The 22,217-nt window shown below is 43.9% G+C and overlaps 1 protein-coding gene and 1 pseudogene across 1 annotated transcript in view; one reads left to right on the top strand and one right to left on the bottom strand.

The window, feature by feature from the left end:
- Positions 1 to 1,386: 1,386 nt before the first annotated feature.
- Positions 1,387 to 22,217, top strand: part of MILR1 (mast cell immunoglobulin like receptor 1) — a 27,914-nt gene continuing 7,083 nt past the window's right edge. The window contains 8 exon segments of the mRNA XM_088028188.1: positions 1,387 to 1,561; positions 5,595 to 5,870; positions 11,226 to 11,478; positions 13,133 to 13,278; positions 15,357 to 15,446; positions 15,999 to 16,055; positions 16,181 to 16,249; positions 16,603 to 16,686. Coding sequence (XP_087884314.1) covers positions 1,477 to 1,561; positions 5,595 to 5,870; positions 11,226 to 11,478; positions 13,133 to 13,278; positions 15,357 to 15,446; positions 15,999 to 16,055; positions 16,181 to 16,249; positions 16,603 to 16,655 — 1,029 coding nt within the window. The 5' untranslated portion in view covers positions 1,387 to 1,476 and the 3' untranslated portion in view covers positions 16,656 to 16,686.
- On the bottom strand, positions 4,837 to 11,126 carry LOC114196689 (NADH dehydrogenase [ubiquinone] 1 beta subcomplex subunit 4 pseudogene; annotated as a pseudogene).

Below are 22,217 nucleotides of genomic sequence, written 5' to 3'. Positions count from 1 at the left end.
CCCCAGACACATCAGCTTTTCTGAAAGTATCACCCCCTTCCCAGTTCCCCCTGGGCACGAAAGTTCCCAGGAACTAGCCCAACCCCCACCCTGCCCAGGCAAGGATGAGTGAGATGTTGGTGGGAAAAGTGTCAAAACAGCAATGCCTGCAAAACTTCCAATTTCCTTTGGCAAAAATTCTGACAGAAGGATCATCCCACCAGAGATTAAGCTGGTAAGCTTCTTCCCCTCCCTCTCTTTAGTGAGAGACATGACCGCCAATATCCCCGAATGAAAAATCACTGTCAATCCCTGAGGGTCGTGTTTTTTAGAAGAGTGGGTGACGAAACATTAACTTTCACTGTCAGAAGGGAATAAAGGCCTTCCAGGCACTGAGAATTAACTCATGATTTGCTTCCAGATGGTGGTAGCCAGGCGGCAGACTCTGGTTTTGCTCAGTCCCCCCGTGGTGGCCACGTGTGGGACTTGGAATGACTGACCACCATAGGATGGGACCTGGGGAGTCCAAGCAAGGAGCACCCGGAGTGAGTGAATACAGGAGTTTGGACAATGCCCCAGAAGAACATGTACCTGGGCAGGGAACTGGGTGCTTGTCCACAGGAAAGTGCCAGACCTATCGGGCAGGCCCGCTAATGGCAACAGAAATCACTGCGCCAAAGGGGCCTGGCTGGGTCACAGCTCCCTCCACTTGGAAAGCCCCTCAACACATCCCACTCCCTACCGCAGACTGGTGACACTGGAACATGGGGTTTATTCCTACATCCAGTTCACAGAGCCAGGAGGATTCTAGATCGAGTAGAAGTGAATCACAAGCCCCTCTGGGTTGTATGGTAGAGACTCTGAGACTGCTGGGACCCTTTCTTATAATTCAGAGTCCCATTTTATATAATAAAATTATATAAAATATAATTTTATCCCTAGGAAGTCCGGAGTGGGGCCTAGGAATCCGCATGTAACACAACCAGACATTTCTGATGGCTCATTTGTGTGTATCTACTCCAGACAGTCAGTATTTGCTTCCCAAGGCTGGACCCAACTTCCGTCAAATTCCTTTCGATACAGGCCGAATCCAGAGAGAGATGATCAGGTGGGTTTTTGCAAAGACGAAATCACAGTCCTGTCTTTCCTTCTTCCTCCCACTGTCCAGCTTCCCAGGCAGCCAGAGTTACGGCGACCTACCACATCTCTCTCTTCGTACAAGAACTCACTGGGGGAACACACGCTGGTCAAACCAACCAGTCATATTGTTTCAAGCTTGCCCCAGCAACTCCAATTTCTTTAAGTTGGTCAGAAAAGGAGGAAGTCCTTAAATGACTCACCCCTATGGGGGCACCACGCCTCCTTTCCCTCCCATCCGATTTCTTCTGAGAGAATGTGCAGATATTTGAATAAACTGTTCTTTTGGGGCTTTTTTTCTTCTCTCATATGTAAAGCCCATTTGCCATTTTGAAGCCTGCATCTCCAAACCAAAACGTGATGTGGAGAAAGAGTTTTCTTACGTTCCTTTTCTCTCTTTCAGTACAAAAAGCTGCCCTGGATTGTGACACAAGAAGAATAAACAGTAAGTTTCATTTACTTCCTTCTCTTCTTTTACCAAAACCGTTTTCACCGACACCGTGGGGATGGTCAGCTTTCCCAACGCGACCGTTCATGATTAAGTCTTTCTGTGCTTTTAGAGGAGCAACCAAAGAGTCGAGTCTTTTCCATCACCTACAGTTTAAATGAAGCGATGTGAGGCCGGGAATTGAAGCTTCTTTCCTGAGACTTAGAGATAAAATATTGAGATTGTTTTTATAATGAAATATTTTTCTTTCTGCTTTTTTTTGAAGATTTATTTATTTATTTGAGAGAGAGAGAGTGGGCAGAGGGGCGGAGGGGGGAGAGAGGGGCTGGAGAGGGAGAGAGAGAATCTCAAGCAGACACCCCATTGAGCGTGGAGCCAGCTGCAAGGCTCCATCCCAGGACCCCGAGATCCTGACCAGAGCCAAAATCAAGAGTCAGCAGCTTAATCGACTGAGCCATCCAGTCATCCCTGCTCTTGTTTTTTTTAATGTACAAAATCAACACATAATCATTGTAAAATAATTTAAGCGACAAAATAAAAAATATGTATTGGGAGACAGTTTATCATCATAGAACTAGACCTGCTAGGGTCATGGTCCTAACCCTGGTTCTACTGTTTTCCAGCAGGCAGCCTGGGTGGATGATGCAACCACTTGACAATCTCTTTCCTCTGTGATGTGGGGATAATAAAAGCACCTACCGGGGAGGGTTCTTATGAGGCGGACTGAGTGAGACAAGCCATGTCCCTCAGCACAGCGCCTGACATTTGGTGAACTGTCAATAAATGCTAGGCCACTGGGGCGCCTGGGTGGTTCAGTCGGTTAAGTGTCTGCCTTCGGCTCAGGTCCTGATTCCAAGGTTCCGGGTTGGAGTCCTGCATCGGGCTCCCTGCTCAGTGGGGAGAGTCTGCTTCTCCCTCTGTCCCCCAACCCCGGCTCTTGCGCTCTCTCTTGCTCTCTCTCTCTCTCAAAAATAAATTAAAAAAAAACTTTAAAAATAAATAAATAAAATAAAATCCTAAGGTGAAATTGCTGGGTCAAAGGTCAAGTACATTTGAATTGTTAAGTTGCCCTCCCAATACCCTGAAACTTCACCAACAGTGACCACTCACATGGGCGAATGTTTCCTACCCCTCTCCAATAGCAGAGACAATGTTTGTAAACTGCCAATCTGATGAGTAAAAACCAATATCTCAGTATTGTTGTGATTTGTAGTTGCCTCATTACTCATGAGGCTGAGTCTTTTTCATGTTTATTGGTCATGAACACTCAGTTCCATGGGGAGGAAATTTAGGGATGGCTATATGGTTGGGAAGAGAGGAGAGGCTTTGTCTTGAAGCTGAGTTATACGTAAGACTGAGAAAATGTTAGTTGTCCAGACCAAAGAGTGGAAGGGAAGTTGTTGGCATTTTTGAAGGGCCTAAACCCCTCCTCCACCCAAGCTATCCCCTGGCCCTACCATATTTAATGGCCCCCTGCATTCATTCTTCTGGGAATTACCTACTCATATTATTTGTCCATTTATTTGTCTTTTTCTTACTCATTTGCCATTGACTTATATGTATAAAAAGAATCCTCTGCTTTCATTTATGTGTTAAGTATTTTTTTTTAGGCTGTCACTTGTCTTAATTTTGCCATAGAAAAGCTTTAAGTTCTTTGTGGCTCTCAATTTTTGTGCCTTACTTGGAAGAACTTTTCTTCTCGGGTGATATAAAAACATTTTTTTTTTAAAGATTTTATTTATTTATTTAATTGACACAGAGAGAGAGAGACAGCGAGAGAGGGAACACAAGCAGGGGGAGTGGGAGAGGGAGAAGCAGGCTTCCCATGGAGCAGGGAGCCCGATGTGGGGCTCGATCCCAGGACTCTGTGATCATGACCTGAGCCGAAGGCAGTCGCCTAACTAACTGAGCCACCCAAGTGCCCATAAAAACATTTTCTAATATTTCTCTTCTTTAATAATTTTATTCTCTTACATTAGATTTTCTGATGAGGGTTATTATTTCCCTTGGCATTTTAAAATAAAAAAAATACAAACATACAAGCTATCAAAGACTGCTGGGTAGTGTCAAAAGGACTCAGGAGGGGTGCCCTCTGGCTCAGTTGGTAGAGCATATGACTCTTGATCTCAGGGTGGTGAGTTCGAGCCCCACACTGAGCAGAGAGTTTACTTAAAAACAAACTTCTGTTTTTGTTCTTCCCCCCTGCTCACTCTCTCGCATGCACTCTGCTTCCCCCCTTGCTCACTCTCTCGCATGCACTCTCTTTCTCTCTCAAATAAATAAATAAATAAAACCTTAAGACAAAAACAAAACAAAAAAAGGACTTAGGAGCTGGTTCCGAGGTGCTTCCCATGGTCAAAAAATGGGACAATAAAAATAATAATTGCAATGGATTGAAATACATCAAATATGTTTACACTATGAATTCATAATGATTCTTAAACAAAAAATAACAACAATGAAAGAAAAATATCCTACTGTTACAAGATGCTAGAAAACAAACTCATTATTTTCAGAACTGGTCAATAAAGGGAGAGAACCAAGCATTTATCCTGCCTTTTCTATGCAAACCATACTTCAGTAGAACTAAAGAGTTGACGGGGGCAAGTTTCCCTTTATAGAATTATTTCAGATAATAAATAAAAAAGGAAAGATAGAATTAATATATCACCATTTTGCAACCTCTAGTGAAATAATGCTTCCAAGTGGTTATTGTCAAAGCCTACTAAGAAACAAAAAGAGAGATGATCAGACATTATGTGCCTCCTCATGGAAGTGCATACTAACCCCATGTGTTCTTGCTAAATAAAAGCTAATCTGAATTTCATTAAGCCTCTGGGCAGGGGACAGAGGAACATGGTAAAAGATACCATGGGAATGTGATCAACAAAACTGAGACCATGGAAAACACTATAGAATAAACAGCTTGCTATCTTCAACAAATAACCTGTAGGGGGAGGGGAAAAAAAAAGATGGAAGTGTCTATAGATTAAAAAAGGCATAAGAAACATATCAACTAGGGGCGCCTGGGTGGCTCAGATGGTTAAGCGTCTGCCTTCAGCTTAGGTCATGATCCCAGGGTCCTGGGATCGAGCCCCGCATCGGGCTCTCTGCTCCACGGGAAGCCTGCTTCTCCCTCTGCCTCTCTCTCTCTCTCTCTCTGTCTCTCATGAATAAATAAATAAAACCTTATAATAAAAACTCTAAAAAAAAGCAAACACTAAAAAAAAAATAAAAAAAAAAGAAAGAAACATATCAACTAATTACAGTGGGCCATTTTGGATCCAAAAACAACAACAACAGACAATTAGGGAAATTTGAACACTAATTAGATGTTGATGACATTTTATTTTATTTTTAAAGATTTTATTTATTTGTTTGAGAGACAGAGAGAGAGAGCACAAGTGGGGGAGGAAGGAGTAGCAGAGGGAGAGGGAGAAGCAGACTCCCCAGAGAGCTGGGAGCCCGAAGTGGGGCTCCATCCCAGGACCCCGGGATCATGACCTGAGCCGAAGGCAGATGCTCAACCGACTGAGCCACCCAGGCGCCCCGTTTGATGACATTTTAAAAACATTATTAATTTTTAGGTGTGATAATGGTACTGTTGTGTTTACCAAAAAAGTCTTTATCTTTTACAGATACAAAGCATCAATTAATATTTCTAAGTCAGCATAGCCAGTTTTAAGAGGTCACTTCACTAAATTGTACATCTGAAACTAATATTGTATGTCAATTAACTGGAATTTACATTTTAAAAAAGAGAAAAAAAAACCAGTGTCCACTTCAAGCTCTCAGTGGCAAAAGAGGTGGCAAGCATGAGAGAGCTTGTCAAGGCCCCCCATGCATCACTGGAAGGAGCTTCTGTAGGTGCTGAGGCTTCCTCACACACTGGTCAGCCTGGCTGTGCAGCAAGAAAGTTCTCCAGGAACCAGTGTCTCTACCACCTTGACCCACAAAATGTGGTCAGGTTACCATTTAGTTATTAAGGGACATTCACAAAGACGTTTTCTCGTGTTACTCTCTTTTCCAGAACTCCTTTCTCCAAGTTTGGACTCAGAAGCAAAAGCGGTCATGAGGGGTCAAAATGTATCGCTAATTTGTTCCAACCAGAACAAATCACTACAGATCACCTATTTTTTGTTTCGGCGTGAGAAACACCTGAGAACCCATGATGGAAAAGGTGAACCCATGATTTTTAACCTAAGCATCTCAGAAGCCCATGAGCTGGGCCCCTACAAATGCAAAGCCCAAGTTTCTAACTGTTCATTGGTCAAATACAGTCACGAGTTCAACTTCACATTTGTGGGTAAGTAGGGCACTCATTCCTGGGGGCGCCCTGTGATTTGTGGGATTCCTTCCTGTTCTACAGTGGGCTCTTTGCTTCCCTACAAATACTCAAGAGTCTGGAAAGTATGTCACTGAGGTCTTTGTTCTTATTAATTCCATTTTACTTTCTCTTCTAAAGACTTTTTAAAAATGATTAATAGAAGATTTGTTTAAACAATAATACATAGAGTCATCGTTGCCAGACTTAATATGAAACATTAAATGTCCAATCCAATTTTCCTTCCTGGATAAGGTTTTTGTTTTTGTTTTTTCCTATCTCTGTCAGTTTTGAAAACATAATACCAGAAGAAGAGGGACCCAATTTCAAACAGAGCTCCTACGAGTGAGGTCCTGGGAGTGGGTTTGAAATTGGGATAGATATTTGCTGATCTTGCAGAGGTCGAACAAATCAGGTCAGGATCTTCGTGGAGCCTTCTGTGGCTGGGATTGTTGACTGAAGCAAGTACTCCCATTTAAGAGGGTGAGCTCATATGACCAACCGCTCAGCTTGTGCCTTCCCAGCTTCCAGAGATAAGTCGTATTCAGCTGGGTGCAGGGGAGCGGGTAGAGGGGCCAAATTCAATGGCTGGCACTTGGGGAACGACAACTTGGCAGTCCCGAATACGTCTTCCAAAGACTTCTGCCTACTTCAGATAATAGTAGCCTGATTGCCTTAGACAAAAATCTTACATGAACAATTTGGGAAATTGTTGAGATCTTTTCTAGATCCTTTACTCTAGGATCCCCATCATGTAGGCAAAAATTACTTTTTCTCTGAAGACTCGAGAAGTCTTAGAATCAGTAGTGGATACTGCGGCAAGGGTCTTCAAAGCCCCAGACCTTTCCCACCTTCTCCCCTTTGCAGTGACTACCCACCAGGTGCTCCATCAGCCAGCGCTCTCCTTGCCCAAACACATCTTATTATTACTGTATTTTTCTCTCCCATCTTCCCACCCCAAGCCTCTCACAACCTAGCATTAATGGTCTCATGACCTTGATAGTGGACTCCTAGGAGGGGGAGATAGGGTTTCCCGGCTAATGTGTGTGCATTGTACCTGGAGGTTTCTAAACACAGGAGCTCTGACTTACTGACCAAATCTTTGAGTGACCCTAGGTCTGTGCTCTCTAGCATAGTAGCCACGAGCCACATGCGGTTATTTTCATTTAAATCCAAATTAATTAAAATTAAATGAAATAAAAAGCTCAGTTCCTTAGTCTTATTAGTCATGTTTTAAGTATTCAATAGCCACAGCCGACCAGTGCCTGCTGTATTAGACGATGCAGACAAAGAACACTGCCATCATTACAGAAAGTTCCATTGGGCACCACTGCTCTAGCTCAATGGTTCTTAGCTTTTTAGGTTATAACCATCTTAACAATCAGTGATAGGGGTACCTGGGTGGCTCAGTCAGTTAAACATCTGCCTTTGGCTCAGGTCTTGATCCCAGGGTCCTGGGATCAAGCCTCATGTCGGAGCAGGGAGCCTGCTTCTCCCTCTTCCCCCTTGCTCATGTTCTCTCTCTCTAATAAATAAAATCTTAAAAAAAAAAAACAAAAAAACCCAAAACAATCAATGATAGTCAGGGCCCCTGGGTGGCTCACTCAGTTAAGCGTCCAACTATCCCCCAGCTGAAAATATTCTCTAGTGGTCATTATAGGCCACCAGACTGGACTGGGCAGCCTGGTATTGCAGAAAGAGCAATGGGATGAGCACTGGGGGACCTGTGTACCACGAGCTTCCTGTGCAACCTTAGATATTCCCTTTGGCTACACCTTTGATATATCTCCAGTCCTCAATCATTAAAATATGAATTGAGAAGATAGGCAGTATAATCCTAACATTGGCTTTAACTCTGGGTGAGAGTCTCAGTCTACTGTGGGCAGAATGGGGTGAGGAGAGTAGGCACTTATTGGCAGGGAAAGCATCCAAATGTCCTTCAAATCACCAAGGTTCAGTGTGAGAAAGGATGCAAGACCCACCACTGGTGTGGGTCTCCTCCATTTGAATAACAGGGGCATACACTCCTGCAAGGAATAAGCCCGATTTTAGATGGTTTATGAACTCAATGGCTGAAGCCTTAAATTAGCTGATTAAAAAACCCCAAGTACTCATTTGCTGAGCTTCTGTCCCACAGATATGTAGAAAATCTTCCCACATCCTGCCTTCCAGGTAAATGTACATGTTTCCTGCAATTTGTTACAGTAATTACACTGCCCTGTAGAACTGTTTTGATAGGTTATAAAACTGTTTCCTCTTCATTTAGATCAGATTAATAGGTATCTATTGAGTGCTTACCCTGTGCAAGTAATTATGTTGGGCGTTGCTGGAGTTTCAGTGATGCCTAAGACATGTTCTTGTCCCCAGCCTAGTAGGGATATGAGCCATGAATAACGATCACTGATTCACTCATCAAATACTATTGATATCCCAAATGTCCCAAGCCCTGGCTATACATTCATTTCTGCTCTAGTGGAGCTTACAGTCTTAGTTGGGGAGATACAAAACCCAAGTACCCAAATTCATGATCACAAACTTTGTTGATTGTTAGGAAGGAAAAACAAACTGGCACAGTGATGGAGAGAAGCAGGGGATGGTGGAGCATTCTACTTAGATAGGGTAGTTAGGTAAAGCTTTTCAAAGGGGATGACATTTAAGAAGAGCCCTGAAGAATGAGAAGGCATTAGCTAGGTGAGGAGACAGGGAAAGAGGGCTCTAGTCAAGGGACAATAGCCTGTGCAGGGGCTCCAACTTGGGAAAGAACTTAGCTGGCTGGGAAGGACCTAATAGGAGGCTGGTATGGCTGAAGGTCAGATGAGGGGACTGTGGCCCCAGGCGAGACTGGAGGCAGGCTGGGCCTGTGACCCAACTGTCATCTGCAAAGTTATTCCACTCTAGGTGAGGTGGGGCAAGAGTAGAAGTTGGGGATTGGTTGGGAGGCTCTTGCAGTCATCTAGGAGACAATGGTGAGGATGGACAGAGTGGGTAGATTCAAGATATATTTTGGAGGAAGAAACAGCAGGACTTGTTAATGATTAGATTTGGATTCACAGGTCATGAAGGTGAGGAAGGAATCAAGAATGACTTCCAGGTATCTAATGTAATCAGCTGATGAGTGGTGCATTTATTGAGATGGGGAAAACTGGAGGAATGGGGAGTTGGGGAAAATGGAAAGTTGTTAATAGGTATAAAGTTGTGGGTATGCAAGATATATAAGTTCTCCAGATCTTGCTGTACAACATTGTGCTTACAGTTAATAATACTGTATTGAGCACTTAAAAATTTTAAGTTAAATTTCATGTTAACTCTTCTTACCATGATAAAATAAGTGAATTAATGGATGGATGGATGGATGGATGGATGAATATATAAATAAAAACATTTCTTAAATAATAGGGTTTTAGTATATGTTTATCTACCTACTGATTATTCAATAATTAGCAGATTAGCTAGAGTTCAGTTTCAAACAGGTTCCATATGAGGGGGACCATGAGAAATCCAAGTGGATCATGATGGGAGGCAGAAGAGGAAGCACATCAGCCTGGAGGATTTAGGAAAGGTCTTATGGGAAAGGTGGCAGTTGAATGAGTCTTAAAAGGGCTCCCTGAAATTTGTAAAAAAATATCTGGTTTAGTGAAGAGTAGCTCTTCCCTTACTCTGATCACCATGAAGCTGTGATGCGCTTTGCCAGTCTTTTTACAAACTCTCAGGGAAGTATACATTTTTCCAATCACTTGAGATATCAATCCTTGGTCTAGTTTGGATCATCCCATCTCAGAGAGGAGTCTGTGCTCTCTGCTTCCTCACGAATGTTTCAACGGCCCCTTCCTGAAAATTACAGGACATAGACTTCAGTTCCATAGGAAGAATGTCCTGTTGGTGCTGTTACCCAAGTTGCTTTCCAATGCCACCATTACTATTCCCAAAGTTATTCTTGGAGGCCACTGTTACCAGGTACTGCTCTGTCAAGGATGCTTCCCCAGGGATTCCTGCTCAGGGGAGGGGTGGAGTAAGGAGACTCTAAATGATTTTCTTTGATTTTACTTATACTTTGGTCCCTGTATTTCACTGTTTCTGTGCCAAACTGATATTGTTTAAAGAAAAATTCTGCTGGGGCGTTAGCCCAAGCCAACTGGATCTGCTGTTTACTAGCTAAGTGACCCTGGGCAAGTTTCTTAACCTCTCTGAATCACAGCTTGTTCATCTGTGGAATGGGCATGAAACTTCTTCCTTGTAGTACTATTGTGAAGTGAAATGAGGTAATGTGAATAGCAAGCCTGACAATGATGGATACTCAACAATTTTCCTTCCTTTCCTATTATTCTGCTTTATTAATGAATTAGTTCTTTTTTTATTTGAGAGTGAGCAAGAGGGAGAGCATGAGCGGGGGGGAGCGGAGCAGAGGGAGAGGGAGAAGCAGTCTCCCCATTGAGCAGGGAGCCCACAAGGGGCTTGATCCCAGGACCCTGGGATCATGACCTGAGCCAAAGGCAGACACTTAACTGACCCAGGCATCACCCCCCCCCCCTTTTAAGATTTTATTTATTTATTTGAGAAAGAGAGAGTGCGTGCACAAGCAGGGTGAGAGGCAGAGGGAGGAGAAAGTGAGAAGCAGACTCTCCACTGAGCAGGGAGCCCACAAGGGGCTCGATCCCAGGACCCTGGGATCATGACCTGAGCCAAAGGCAGACGCTTAACTACATGAGCCATCCAGGTGCCCCTATTAATGAATTATAAAATCAATAATATAGCTGGATTCTCCCACAAAATAGGGTATGACCTGACAGAATCTAGCAGACCCACATACTTCCTGTTGAAAAGTTCCTTTAAATCTATTTACCAGGGTTACTTCCTGCTTGTGGGAGGAAGTAGAAGATAACTGTACAGCTGAATTCTATAAAGAAAAAGTTAGAAAAGATGATATTTTTAGATTTCTTTGATTAAAAAAAGAAAAAACCCCCCTGTAGCCTTATAAAGATTAGGAATAAAAGTACCTCTCAACTTCATACTTGAAACTAGATCTTTGACAAAATTATACTCATCCTCAACAATGAACAGACTGAGACTTCTGATGAAAGGCAAGTTTGTGCTGTGATTCCTCAAAGAAGAGAGACGCCTTCCACCCTCCGGCGTTCTCAGCACCTGGCTTGTGCTGCACTGAGTGCAGCCAACCACTTACCATTGGTCTTTCTCACTGGGCAGCCAGCTGCCTGACGTCTCAAGAAGGGGGTCATTCATCTTCTGGTCCACGGTCGGGAGCAGAGTAGGGGTTCAATCCACGTTTGTGGACTGAGTGAATCCAACCTTATCATTCAACACACACTTCCATTTTTCTAGACCCAGTGATCACACCAGTGTTGAACATTCATGTCATTAACATAGAAACAGACCGACATATAATACTACGTTTGTAGCTCAATGGCTCTCTGCCCATCACTTATACTTTCTTTGAGAAAGATATTGCGATATCACCACCTAATTTCAAGCATGTAAGGGAGCCTGCTGAATTCAACGTAAGCAAGAACAACACTGGAGAAAGGGAAGAGTACAGGTGCAAAAGTGAAAACAGGTTGCCTGACCATGAAAGATAGTCAGCCAGTCTCCATCAATCCCCCACCAGGTAAGGGCTACCTGAGCTCTTTCCACAGGGTCTGCATTTGCTTCCAGAAACTGTAGCTTCTCTGCCCACCCACTTCCCATGCTGGCCATCTGCATCCAAATGCCTTTCCTTTGGGAGGTTCCACACAAACCCCGATGGGGTTTCTTTCTGCCACTAAAAGGAAGAAGATGAGCCTAGAAGCTAGGTCAGGAATCCTGTAGGGAGACTTACATCCCTACAATCCTGTAGGGAGACTTCCTAACTTGACCCTGCTTCCTGCCTTGATCTTCCACGGCCCAGGTTCCAAGCAATCACATCAGATTTTGCATCTCTTGGAGCTGCCGGGTTTTGATTCTCTTTTGCTTTTCCATTGATTTCTAACACCTGTGCCCGCCTGCTTGGCTGTTTACTGCCCACTGCCAGGGGTTGGTGAGTGGAGACCTCCAGGACCCTCCTTGGGGTGAGAAGAGCTCCTGTCCCAGCGCTGTGTTTGGGAGGGCACTGTTCTGGTGCTTTCTCCGCCATGCATCTTCCCCTCGGCTGAGGAGCTCAGGGGGAAACAGGAGAATATACCCACCTGGACCCTGTATCCCCACTTTCCTGAACCATATTCTAGGTACCTGGACCTGAATTCCCTACCCAATCAGATCGGGACCCACCTTCCAGGGCCTACACAAGTCTCATTCCCAGCTCATCCTCCCAAGGCTGTCCCATAGAAAGGAAGTGAGCATCGCTGGCCCTGAGTTAAGGGGGCTGTTTGTGGGGAGCATGGACAACATCTGTACACGCAAGCTGGAGGGTCCATGTGCACACGAGACCCCTTAGGGTGCAGGTCAGAGCCTGAGTGGAAAGGTGGGCCAGGCTGGGGCTGGGGCTGGCTCTCTGCATGCTGCCATGTTCTAGTGCAGAACGCTGAGGAGTTTGAGAATTCTAGATTCAAATCTGGCTTTCCAGGACCTTACAAAGGGACACTCATTGAGGTAGGAGAAGGATAGAACAAAAAAGGTTAGCTAAGGCAGTAGGCATGCTTAGGTATTGAACACTTCACCCAGCCTCATCCTCAGAACAGAGCCCACGCCCTGGTGTTCAGTAAGTTCTAACAAATGAGGCAGCCTGTAGGACTCAGGCCCCAGGGTCAAGCTTTGCCTACAGTCACAGTCCTTCCATTTACTAGCTGTGTGACTGTAGGAAAGTCATTTAACCCCTCTGAGCCTTACTTTAGTCATCTGTAAAATGGGAATGATAGCAATGAGATAAATACGGCAATGCATGTAAAGCGCTTAACACAGTGTCTGGGGTGTAGTTAATAATGAATGGTAGCTGTTTAAGTGACATAAATCATACCAAATGACTAAGGGCTTTGCCCAATAAATGACCAGGCTTTTCTGAGCCTTATGATCCTAACAACGCTGCCAGGAATCCATCTGTTAAATGCTGTGCTGTTTTTCTCTTCTTTGTATGAGCCCATGTGGAAGATGCACTTGGTTGTGACTTCCAGAACTTCACTAACAAGTTAATTCTCAAGAGTGGCAGGTGTCCATAGCAGTCTGGAGCCTGGGGTGCACAGTACATTAGTTAGCCTGGGAGACGGTGGTGACTGCCCTTTCCAGAACATTCCACAGTTCAATACCATTGGAAAAGAAAGCTGTGTGGTGACCAGTGAATGCTGTCTTCTTCCAGGTGGAGACGGCTGTCCTTTCTGCCTGCAGCTACTGCTTCCAGGGTTATTGCTGGTGCTGAGTGTAATAATCTTGATTCTGGCATTTTGGATACTACCAAAGTACAAAACAAGTAAGTTCTTCAGCAGCTTTTGCATTGTTTGCTATGGGTGTTGGGTACAGAAAGCAGAAGAGAAGGTGAAGAGGAAGGGAAAGGGAAATATAAAATGGGATACGAGGGGAACAAAGAGAAGGGAAAGAGGCAAAAGGGGAAGGTAAATGAAGCCGGCTTCCCGCACAGCTCACACCTAAGCTGGTTCTCATTTCTCTGGCGAAAGCCCTTCTTGTTTCGATGGCTTGGAGGTCCGTGACCTGTGCGGTCACCCGGAGCCCCTGCACTGAGAAGAGCCCCACACTGGGTTTCGTGCTCTGCTGTCACTGTCTTGAAATTCTGAATACTTTTTCTTTTTAACTCTTTTTAAAATTATTTTTTAATTTGTGAAATATACAGACCAATACAATTTGCCATCTTAACCATTGTTAAGTATACGGTTCAATGGCATAAGGTGCATTGTTACTGCCGTGCAATTATCACCGCTGTCCACGCATGGAACTTTTCTCATCTTGCAAAACTGAAACTCTGTCCCCATTATGCCCTCCCCATTCAGTCCCCCTCCCCCAACCCCTGGCAACCACTACTCTCTCTTCTGTCTCTATGAATTTGGCTACTCTGGGGACCTCGGATGACGGACTCCTATGGTATCTCTCCTTCTGTGACTAGCTCATCTCACTCAGCAGAAGTCCTCGAGATTCATCCATGTTGTGCATGTGTCAGAATCTCCTCCATTTCTAAAGCTGAAGAATCTTCATTACAGACAGATCCATAGATACATATGCATATATACACTAAGTTGATCCACTCATCCATCAATAGGCCTTTGGGTGGCTTCCACCTTTTGGCTACTGTGAATACTGTTGCCACGAACATAGGTGCACAGATCTTCATACTTTTTTAACCAGAGGCCCTGCATTTTCGCTGTGCACCGGGCCCTGCAAACAAGCTGGTGGGTTCTAACTGGCAGCTCCGCAAAGGCAAGAGCTTTGCCTTGTATCTGTCAGCATGCTGTCTAGCTCTGCCACTCAGAGGAAGCTCAAAGAAGACCAACAAAAGCATCACTGTCCTCTGCCTACCTTCAGTGCTGCATCAAGCCCCAGTCACTGCTTTTCATTATTCACCTCTTATGACCACCTCTACTTATGATTTCAAAATGGCCTTTTCACTTGGCATGCAAGTATGGAGGAATATCAAGATATGCACAAAGAACAGCATGTCTCAGCATCAGCATCCCAGCAGTGAGCTGAGGGGCATCGGGCAGCCTCCTTCACTTGCCTGAGCTTCAGTGTTCTGACCTGTAGAATGGGGAGATACTGTCATAGCTAGGGAGAGAACCAAGTTCTTGTTAAGATAGAGAGAACCAAGATACTTGTTAACCTCCTGTGCCTCCTCTAGAGAGTTATCATTCAGACAAGTCAGAAACTTAGTTGACACAAGACTTGAAAATAGATGTCAAAATGTATACGTCTGGGCGCCTGGGCGGCTCAGTTGGTTATGTCTGCCTTCGGCTCGGGTCATGATCTCAGGGTCCTAGGATCGAGCCCCGCATTGGGCTCCCTGTTTGGCAGGGAGCCTCCTTCGTCCTCTCCCTCTGCTGCTCCCCCTGCTTGTGCTGTCAAATAAATAAATAAAATCTTAAAAAAAAAAAGTATACATCTTATACATTTTTTAAAACCTGTCTTCCCTTCCTACAAAAAGTCTTGCAAAAGTAGAATTAGTGTTCTTGGTTACTGGCCAGGACTAAAAAGAACTCAGCTGGGTAATTTACTGTCTCTTGCAGATATTACAAAGCTTTTTACAGACTGTTCTTTTCAGTGAAGGAAAGAAAACGTGATGTGTCTCTGGCATAAGCAAAGGATGTCTCTCGCAGACCCAGAAAAATAAATCAGAAGGGCTTCTGGCTTGGAGAAGAGGGTGCTATGGATTCCTTGCTGAGTCCATGGTTTTCCTTCAATAGACAACAGTTTAGGCCATAGGAGCAGGTTATTCTTTGTTTCGGACCTTTGGGGGATTCTACTCCTTGGCAGAGGAAATGAGAAAATGTGGCTGAACTGGTTTAATTTAATGATTCTACATAAATGATTCACTTTATGTAGTAAAAGCTACAAGAGATAAAGCACCCGGAGACTATGGAAATACGGCCAGGGAAGTAAGAATATATGCAAATATCTGTGAAAATCAAGCAGGTAAGAGAATTTTTTGGGGTATTTTGATTGGTGTGGTTGGTTGGATTCAGATTGTTGTCTTTTTTATTTTTTTTTAAGGTTGTACAGACCCGGGGTAAAAAAAAAAATAAAAATAAAAAAAATAAAAGGAATTAGAATACAATGTCTTCCTCCCACCCCTGACATCCAGTCCTACTTTACAGGGGCAACAACCAATTTTTAAAATCCTCACATAGATCCTCTACGTGGATGCTAGCATCTACACAAAGGGTAGCAGGTCATAGATATGCCACTCTACACCTTGATTTTTTTCATTTAACAACATATCTTGGAGATGTTTTAATGTCAGTTTGGAACGATCCACACTGTGTTCCAGAGCCTCTTATGATCCCCTCTTAAGGCAGGCATCATATGCTGCTTTATGGTAAATAGACTCAGGGCCTTGGTAACAATGAGAACAAAACCAGCTCACACTAACCCTGACCCTGTTGCCGGCACGGTGCTAAGCAATTTACCTACCCTGTCCTACACAAGCACCACTAACTCCCAATTTATATTATTCCCATGTTACAGGTAGGGAATCCGTGCAAGGCTTGGAACCAAGGCAGTGTGTTCCCACAGCCCAAGATGGTAAGTGTTCTCTGCAAAGTCCAGAGGCTGCACACCATGTCAAGGGTGGCTGGCTAAACCACTGCCCTCACGTGATCAGAGATTCAGATTATAGGCCCAATAACTGTTCCTTGTCTTTTGCCCAGGAACTGGATGCTCCCAGGAGATACACTATGCTACCCCTGTGTTCCAGGAGGTGGCACCAAGAGTTCATGGTAAGCCACAGTTTGGGATAAGAGAATCCTATCAACATGAGACATAAGGCCACCAGGGCTTTAGAAGCCCAAGGATGGGGTAGATGGAGGCAACATGCACACCCCAGGAAGCCAGTAACAACCTAACAAATCTCATTAGGAGACGGGAGGGCGGGGTTGGAGAGGGAAGGATGTGACACTGAGAGTTTCATAATTATTCTTATATAGTCTAGGAAAAAAAACAGTTAACACATGGTTCTTTCAGACCACCCAGCTACTAAAATGAGGTTTTGTGGAGGGGGGGGGGTTCGTTTTAGAGTCTCTATGGATATATATCCTAATTTTACTGAATTATTTTCTCTCTTATATTTCAGAAGCCTGTAGTGATTGTAAAACTGGATATATCTATTCAGAACTCATCTTCTGAAATTTAAAAAAGATACAAGCTACATCTCAGAGTAAGATCCTTTTTATAAAGTTGATTTACAATGAAGAAAAGGCAAATGTGATCGATACTCAAAAATATCTCACTGGTGACCTAAAGTGAATTACTATTTTTCATGATTAAACACCATTCCTTTGGCCTGTGTACACCCAATCCTGTCATCAGGCAACAGTTTTGTCAGGTGGGATCCTGACTGGTGACAGTTTTTAAATGCTTCTGCCATTTTTAGGCATGGACCATTCTCCCCATTGCCACATCACTGAAAAAAGAGAAATCGCCAGACCACTGTGCTCTTCATTAAGTGCATCCTGGAGGCAGAATAGCGATCACCTTTCCAGGGTCCCCACCACCATGCCCACCGAAGGTTCAGAAGAAAAAAACCATGTCTAAATTCTAAAACAAAAACTGGTGACCTTGAAAACGTGTCTGAAGAGAAGAGTCCCCGTAGTTACGAGAGGAAAATGAGATTATTCACCAAGGACACATTTATTATCCATTGCTATTCAATTTGCTCTCAGATTTTGGAAGCCCGCAAAAATATTTATATTGATTTTCGTGGACGTTCTCAGGCCTCAAAACTTAGCTAATGGCAAAGGCATGCCTTTATGTGCTGCATTTCCCATTGGCGTTCTGTAGAGAGGATAGTGTTCTGTGGGAGACAGGAGAATGGATTACTTTGACTGTCTTCACAAATCACCACAAACTGGTGGCTTAAGACAACAGAGATTTATTTTCTCAGAGTTCTGGAGGCCAGAAATCTCAAATCAAGATATCAGCACGGCTGTGCTCCCTCCAAAGACTCTAGGGGAGAATCCTTCCTTGTCCCTTTCAGTTTCCTATGCTTCCTGGTGTTCCTGAGCTTGTGGCAACATCTCTCCAATCTCTGCCTCTGTCTTCATATGGACTTCTTTTCCTGTGCCTTTCTTTTATAAGGATACTGGTCATTGGATTTAGGACCCCTAGGATGACCTCATCTCAAGATCCTTAATTATATCTACAAAGACACTTTTTTGTTTTTGTTTAAGATTTTATTTATTTGAGAGATAGAGCAGGGAGAAGCAGAGGGGGAGGGAGAGGGACAAGAAGAGCATGCAAGCCCAACACAGGGCTTGATCCCAGGACCCCAAGATCATGACCTGAGCTGAAACCAAGAGTCAGATGCCCAACCTACTGAGCCACCCACGCGCCCCCTTTTTCTTTCTCTTTTCTTTTTAAGATCTATTTATGAGAGAGACAGAGCTGGGGGAGGGGCAGAGGGAGAGAATCCTCAAGCAGACTCCCCACGAGTGCAGAGCCTGACACTGGGCTCAATTCCAAGACCCTGAGATCATGACCTGAGCCGAAATCAAGAGTTGGCCACTTAACCAACTGAGCCACCCAGGCACCCCTCTGAAGACCTTTTTTTCAAATAAGGTGACGTTCACAGGATGCAGGAGTTAGGACATGGACTTATCTTTTTTGGGGAGCCACCATTCAGACCACTACAGGGGTGGGTCAAAATGATATCTGGTTTAAATCTCTCATCCTAGGCGTTATTAGTCAAGTCCAGTAAAAGCCAAGAGGCATTTGTTGGGTTCTAGATGAACAAAACAACTTGGCCCAAATTTTTCTGCTCTGCTCTTCTTCTGGGGGTTGCTTGAAACTCAGTCTTAATAGTTCCCAACAGTGGACCTCTGACTAGAAAAATCATAGCTACCAGTTATTAGACACTAACTGTCTAGCATCCTACAGGGCGATATTATTATTTTGCTTTTACAGGTAAGGAAACTTAGACTCAGATGGGGTAAGTGATTTCACAAGATCACGCACAGATTAGTAGTGGTTGAACCGGGAGTTAAATCCTAGCAAAGATCAGCAGAAGCACTGGCCATGGGAATGCCTCTCCAGGCTGGGAAGGGATACTGTGCACATAGGTCCAGATGAGTTTGAGGATTTTGTTGCCATAAAGCAGCATTCATGAGCATTTCTGCCCTTTCTCTGTTGACATTTTTATTTGGGGGAAAATCAGTGTGTCATAGAGGCTAAGAAAATAAGGGTTCCAGAGTCAGACAGACCGAACATAATTCAGGCTCAGTTGTGTCTTAACTGTGGATAAGTTATGGCCTTCAGCGTTATTCACTTGGGGGGACGGAGAAAGGGAGGGGGCAAATAACACCAGCATATGGAGGGGCCGTGATAATTAACTCAGGTAATGAATGTAAAGGGCTTGGAACAGGGCCAGGCATATAATTAAAAAAAAAGGCTATTAGGTATGGTGCTTACTCTGCGTCCTACTAATTGGCTGCTCCCCTTAGAAATCTTTAAGTCTTTGAGGTCTTAAACTTCGTAACTTGGTTACCATTGGCTGCTTCTTCTGTCTTGAGGTCCCTCCGGAAGCAGAGCCTGAGACAAGGACTTGAATGCAGGTAGCCTATATGGCACGTGACCTCAGGCAGCAGGAGTGAGGGAGCAGGGCAGTAAAACAGGGAGGAAAAGTCAACACTGGGGTGGGGAGGGGCTGGCAAGCTCCAGACCATAATGGTAATTGGATTTGATCCAGTTAAGACCTTCTGAAGTTTTGAAGCCCAGAATGCCTCTGGGTTTCACAGCATGCCCTGAATCAATAGTCTCTCATTTTCTCCTTGCAAAGCTTTTAAAGCAGTTAGTAGAAGCCAACCAACTCCACAATCCATATAATTACCATTGCCCTGTGCCTTTCAAGTGCTAAAACCATTGCATAGCCTAGTGCTTCACTTTCTACCTCTGCCTCCTTCCCCACTGCAGAGGAAGGTCTTAATAATTGTAAAGTAATTGTGAAGCTATGGCATGTAAAGGTTATCACCACCCTCCTTACCACCCCCTTACAACATCGCCTGTTGCTATCCATCCAAGGTGTAAATCCGTTTCCTAGGGCTGCTTTCTAGGGTCTTCTGATACCCTGTCTTATCCTGGACTGGCCCTGAAAGCAGAGCCTGAGATAAGGATTCGGTGCAACTAATTTATCTGGGAGGTGACCCAAGGGAACAAGCATAAGGGACTGGAGGAAAAGCCAGTACCAGGGAGTACCGTTGAGCTGGGCACTTCTATGGACAACTGGGGATTGATTCCACTGGAACCTTCAGAGCAACGAGAAACTCTCTCAGAACTGTCTGCTTGAGGACCTATCCATTGGCTTTCATCCCTGATTGGCTGAGGGTTGTCCCAGGAGGTGATGCCTCCCCCACTTCTAGGCTGTGCATGTGGACATTCCAAGCTGGCATCTCACCCAGGGCGCTGCAAAGCATCGGGGCAGAAAATGGGGGTATGTGTTGTACACTTGAAGCAAGATGCTATCGACACAAAGTGAATGAAGTCTCAGGAGCAGTTGGAATCGGAGGTGAGGCCCAGGGGATGTGACGCAAGATACAGAGGTGGCGGGTACGCCATCTCCCAAGAATTCCTCTGTGACAATAGCTGCCACGTGTGCAGCACGTACCAGGGTGCAGGTGCTGTGAAGTGCTTTGTGTACTTAGGCTTGTGTAGTCCTCATGACTCTGTCCTCACCCAGCTGCGACTTCCTGTGGCTTCCCACTCTACCTGATCCCCCCCCGCCCCCGCACAGATGTTCAGGCTTTTGGACTGAATTGTTCAGGAAGAGAAGAGAAAAAGGAAAGGGAAAAGGTCTACTGAGTTTTCCTTTCAATAGCTACATTTTTGTCATGTCTATTTCAGCTTCACTTTGGGTCTTTTTCAAATCCAGGGTCTTTACATTTTTTGTTGTTGTGAAATAGAGCACACATTATAAGAAAATGCATTAAAATGGATATGGACAACTTGGTAAGTTATACGGAGTGAACACTGCCCATGGCCCAGACGCCCTCTGCATGCCTCTTCCCACTCACAAACCCACCGCCCCGCCCTTCACTACTCATTTAAGGGGATCGATTCTTTGCTTTTCTTTATAGTTTTACCACCAAGTATGCATTCCTGAATACTGTCTTTAGTTTTGCCTGTTTTTGAATTTCATATAAATGGAATCATTATAGCATTTATTCTTGTGTCAGGCTTCTTTTGCTCAACATTATATTTGTGAGGGCGCCTGGGTGGCTCAGTCATTAAGCATCTGCCTTCGGCTCAGCTCATGATCCCAGAGTCCTGGGATCGAGTCCCGCATCGGGCTCCCTGCTCAGCGGGGAGCCTGCTTCTCCCTCTGCCTCTCTCTGTCTCTTATGAATAAATAAATAAAATCTTTAAAAAAAACTTAAAAAAAAACACATTATATTTGTGAGATTTATCCGTGTTGCTGCATGTAGTTGTAATTACATCTTCCATTACTAAATGGTATTCCATTGTTTGAATCTACTGTAATTTATCTATTCTACAGCTGACACACATTTGGGCTTTTGTCAGCGTGGGGCTATTGCGATTATGCAGCTGTGACCACTCTTAAGCTAGGAACATGTCTGCTGCTTCCCAACTGCATGCAACTGTGCTGAATATGTGTCGGAATACAATGTCTGGGTCATGGGTCTTATCCCCAGCCTAAGTAGACGATGCCATAATATTCTCCCAAGTGGTCCTATCACCTCTTCATTCCCTTGAGCAGTATGTGAGTTTTCACCCCCCTACAGTTTTACCAACACTGGCACTGTCATTTTAATTTAACCATTCTTGTGGGCATATAGTGATATCTCATTGTGATTTTAATTTGCATTTCCCTGAGATTAATAAGGTTGAACAAACACATTTTCCTATATTTAGAGATCATTTGGATTCCTTTTTTAATGAAATACCTGTTTGAGGCTCTCTGCCTGTTTTTCTAGGAGGTGTTTTAACTTTTTCTTATTTTTTAATAGTTGTTCTCCTACTCTGACGCTTAATTTTTCACTCTCTCAGTGTTGCCTTTTGATAAAAAGTTTTAATTTTAAGAACTTAATTTGTCTACCTTTTCCTTGACGATTAGTGTTTTTTGTGTATGTGTGTCCAGGTGACGAAGCATTTCCTCAACTTGAGGGCATGCAAGAATTATTCTATATTACTATCTACTAGAGGTTTTTCTCGTTTACTTTCATATTTCGGTTTACAACCACGCAGAACCGTTTGTGTGTGTGGTATGAAAGGAGCACCCTATTTCTCCCTGCTCCCACGCATGAGCATCACCAATGCTGGCACTGTCCACTGAAAAGCTGTCCTTTCCCCACTAAACTGCTGTATCATCTTTGTCACAAATCAAATGTCCATATACATGTGGCTTTCCTTCTGGGCTTTAGATTCAGTTTCATTGTTCTACTTATCTCTCCTGTGTCAGTACCATACTCTTTTCAATAAGTTCTGATAACTGGAAAGGCAGATTTTCCTATCTTGTCCTTTTTAAGAATGTCTTAGCTATTCTTGACCTTTTGCATTTCCAGTTAAATTTGAGAGTCAGCTTAAAAAAAAAGTCAGCCTGTTATTTTCTTAAAGAAAAAAAAAAAAAAACCCTGAACATGATAGGGATTTTGATTGATATTGCATTGAATTAATAGGTCAACTGGGGGAGTATTAACATTTTTAGAACAGTGAATGTTCCGAACTACAAATAACTCA

This window comes from Eumetopias jubatus, unplaced genomic scaffold (genome assembly GCF_037043125.1).
Source record: "Eumetopias jubatus isolate StellerSeaLion01/CBP00866 unplaced genomic scaffold, mEumJub1_p1.0 scaffold_10, whole genome shotgun sequence".
Taxonomy (NCBI): Eukaryota; Metazoa; Chordata; class Mammalia; order Carnivora; family Otariidae; genus Eumetopias; species Eumetopias jubatus.
The sequence above is the reverse complement of the archived record's forward strand: the minus strand, read 5'-3'. Positions and strand labels throughout refer to the sequence as shown.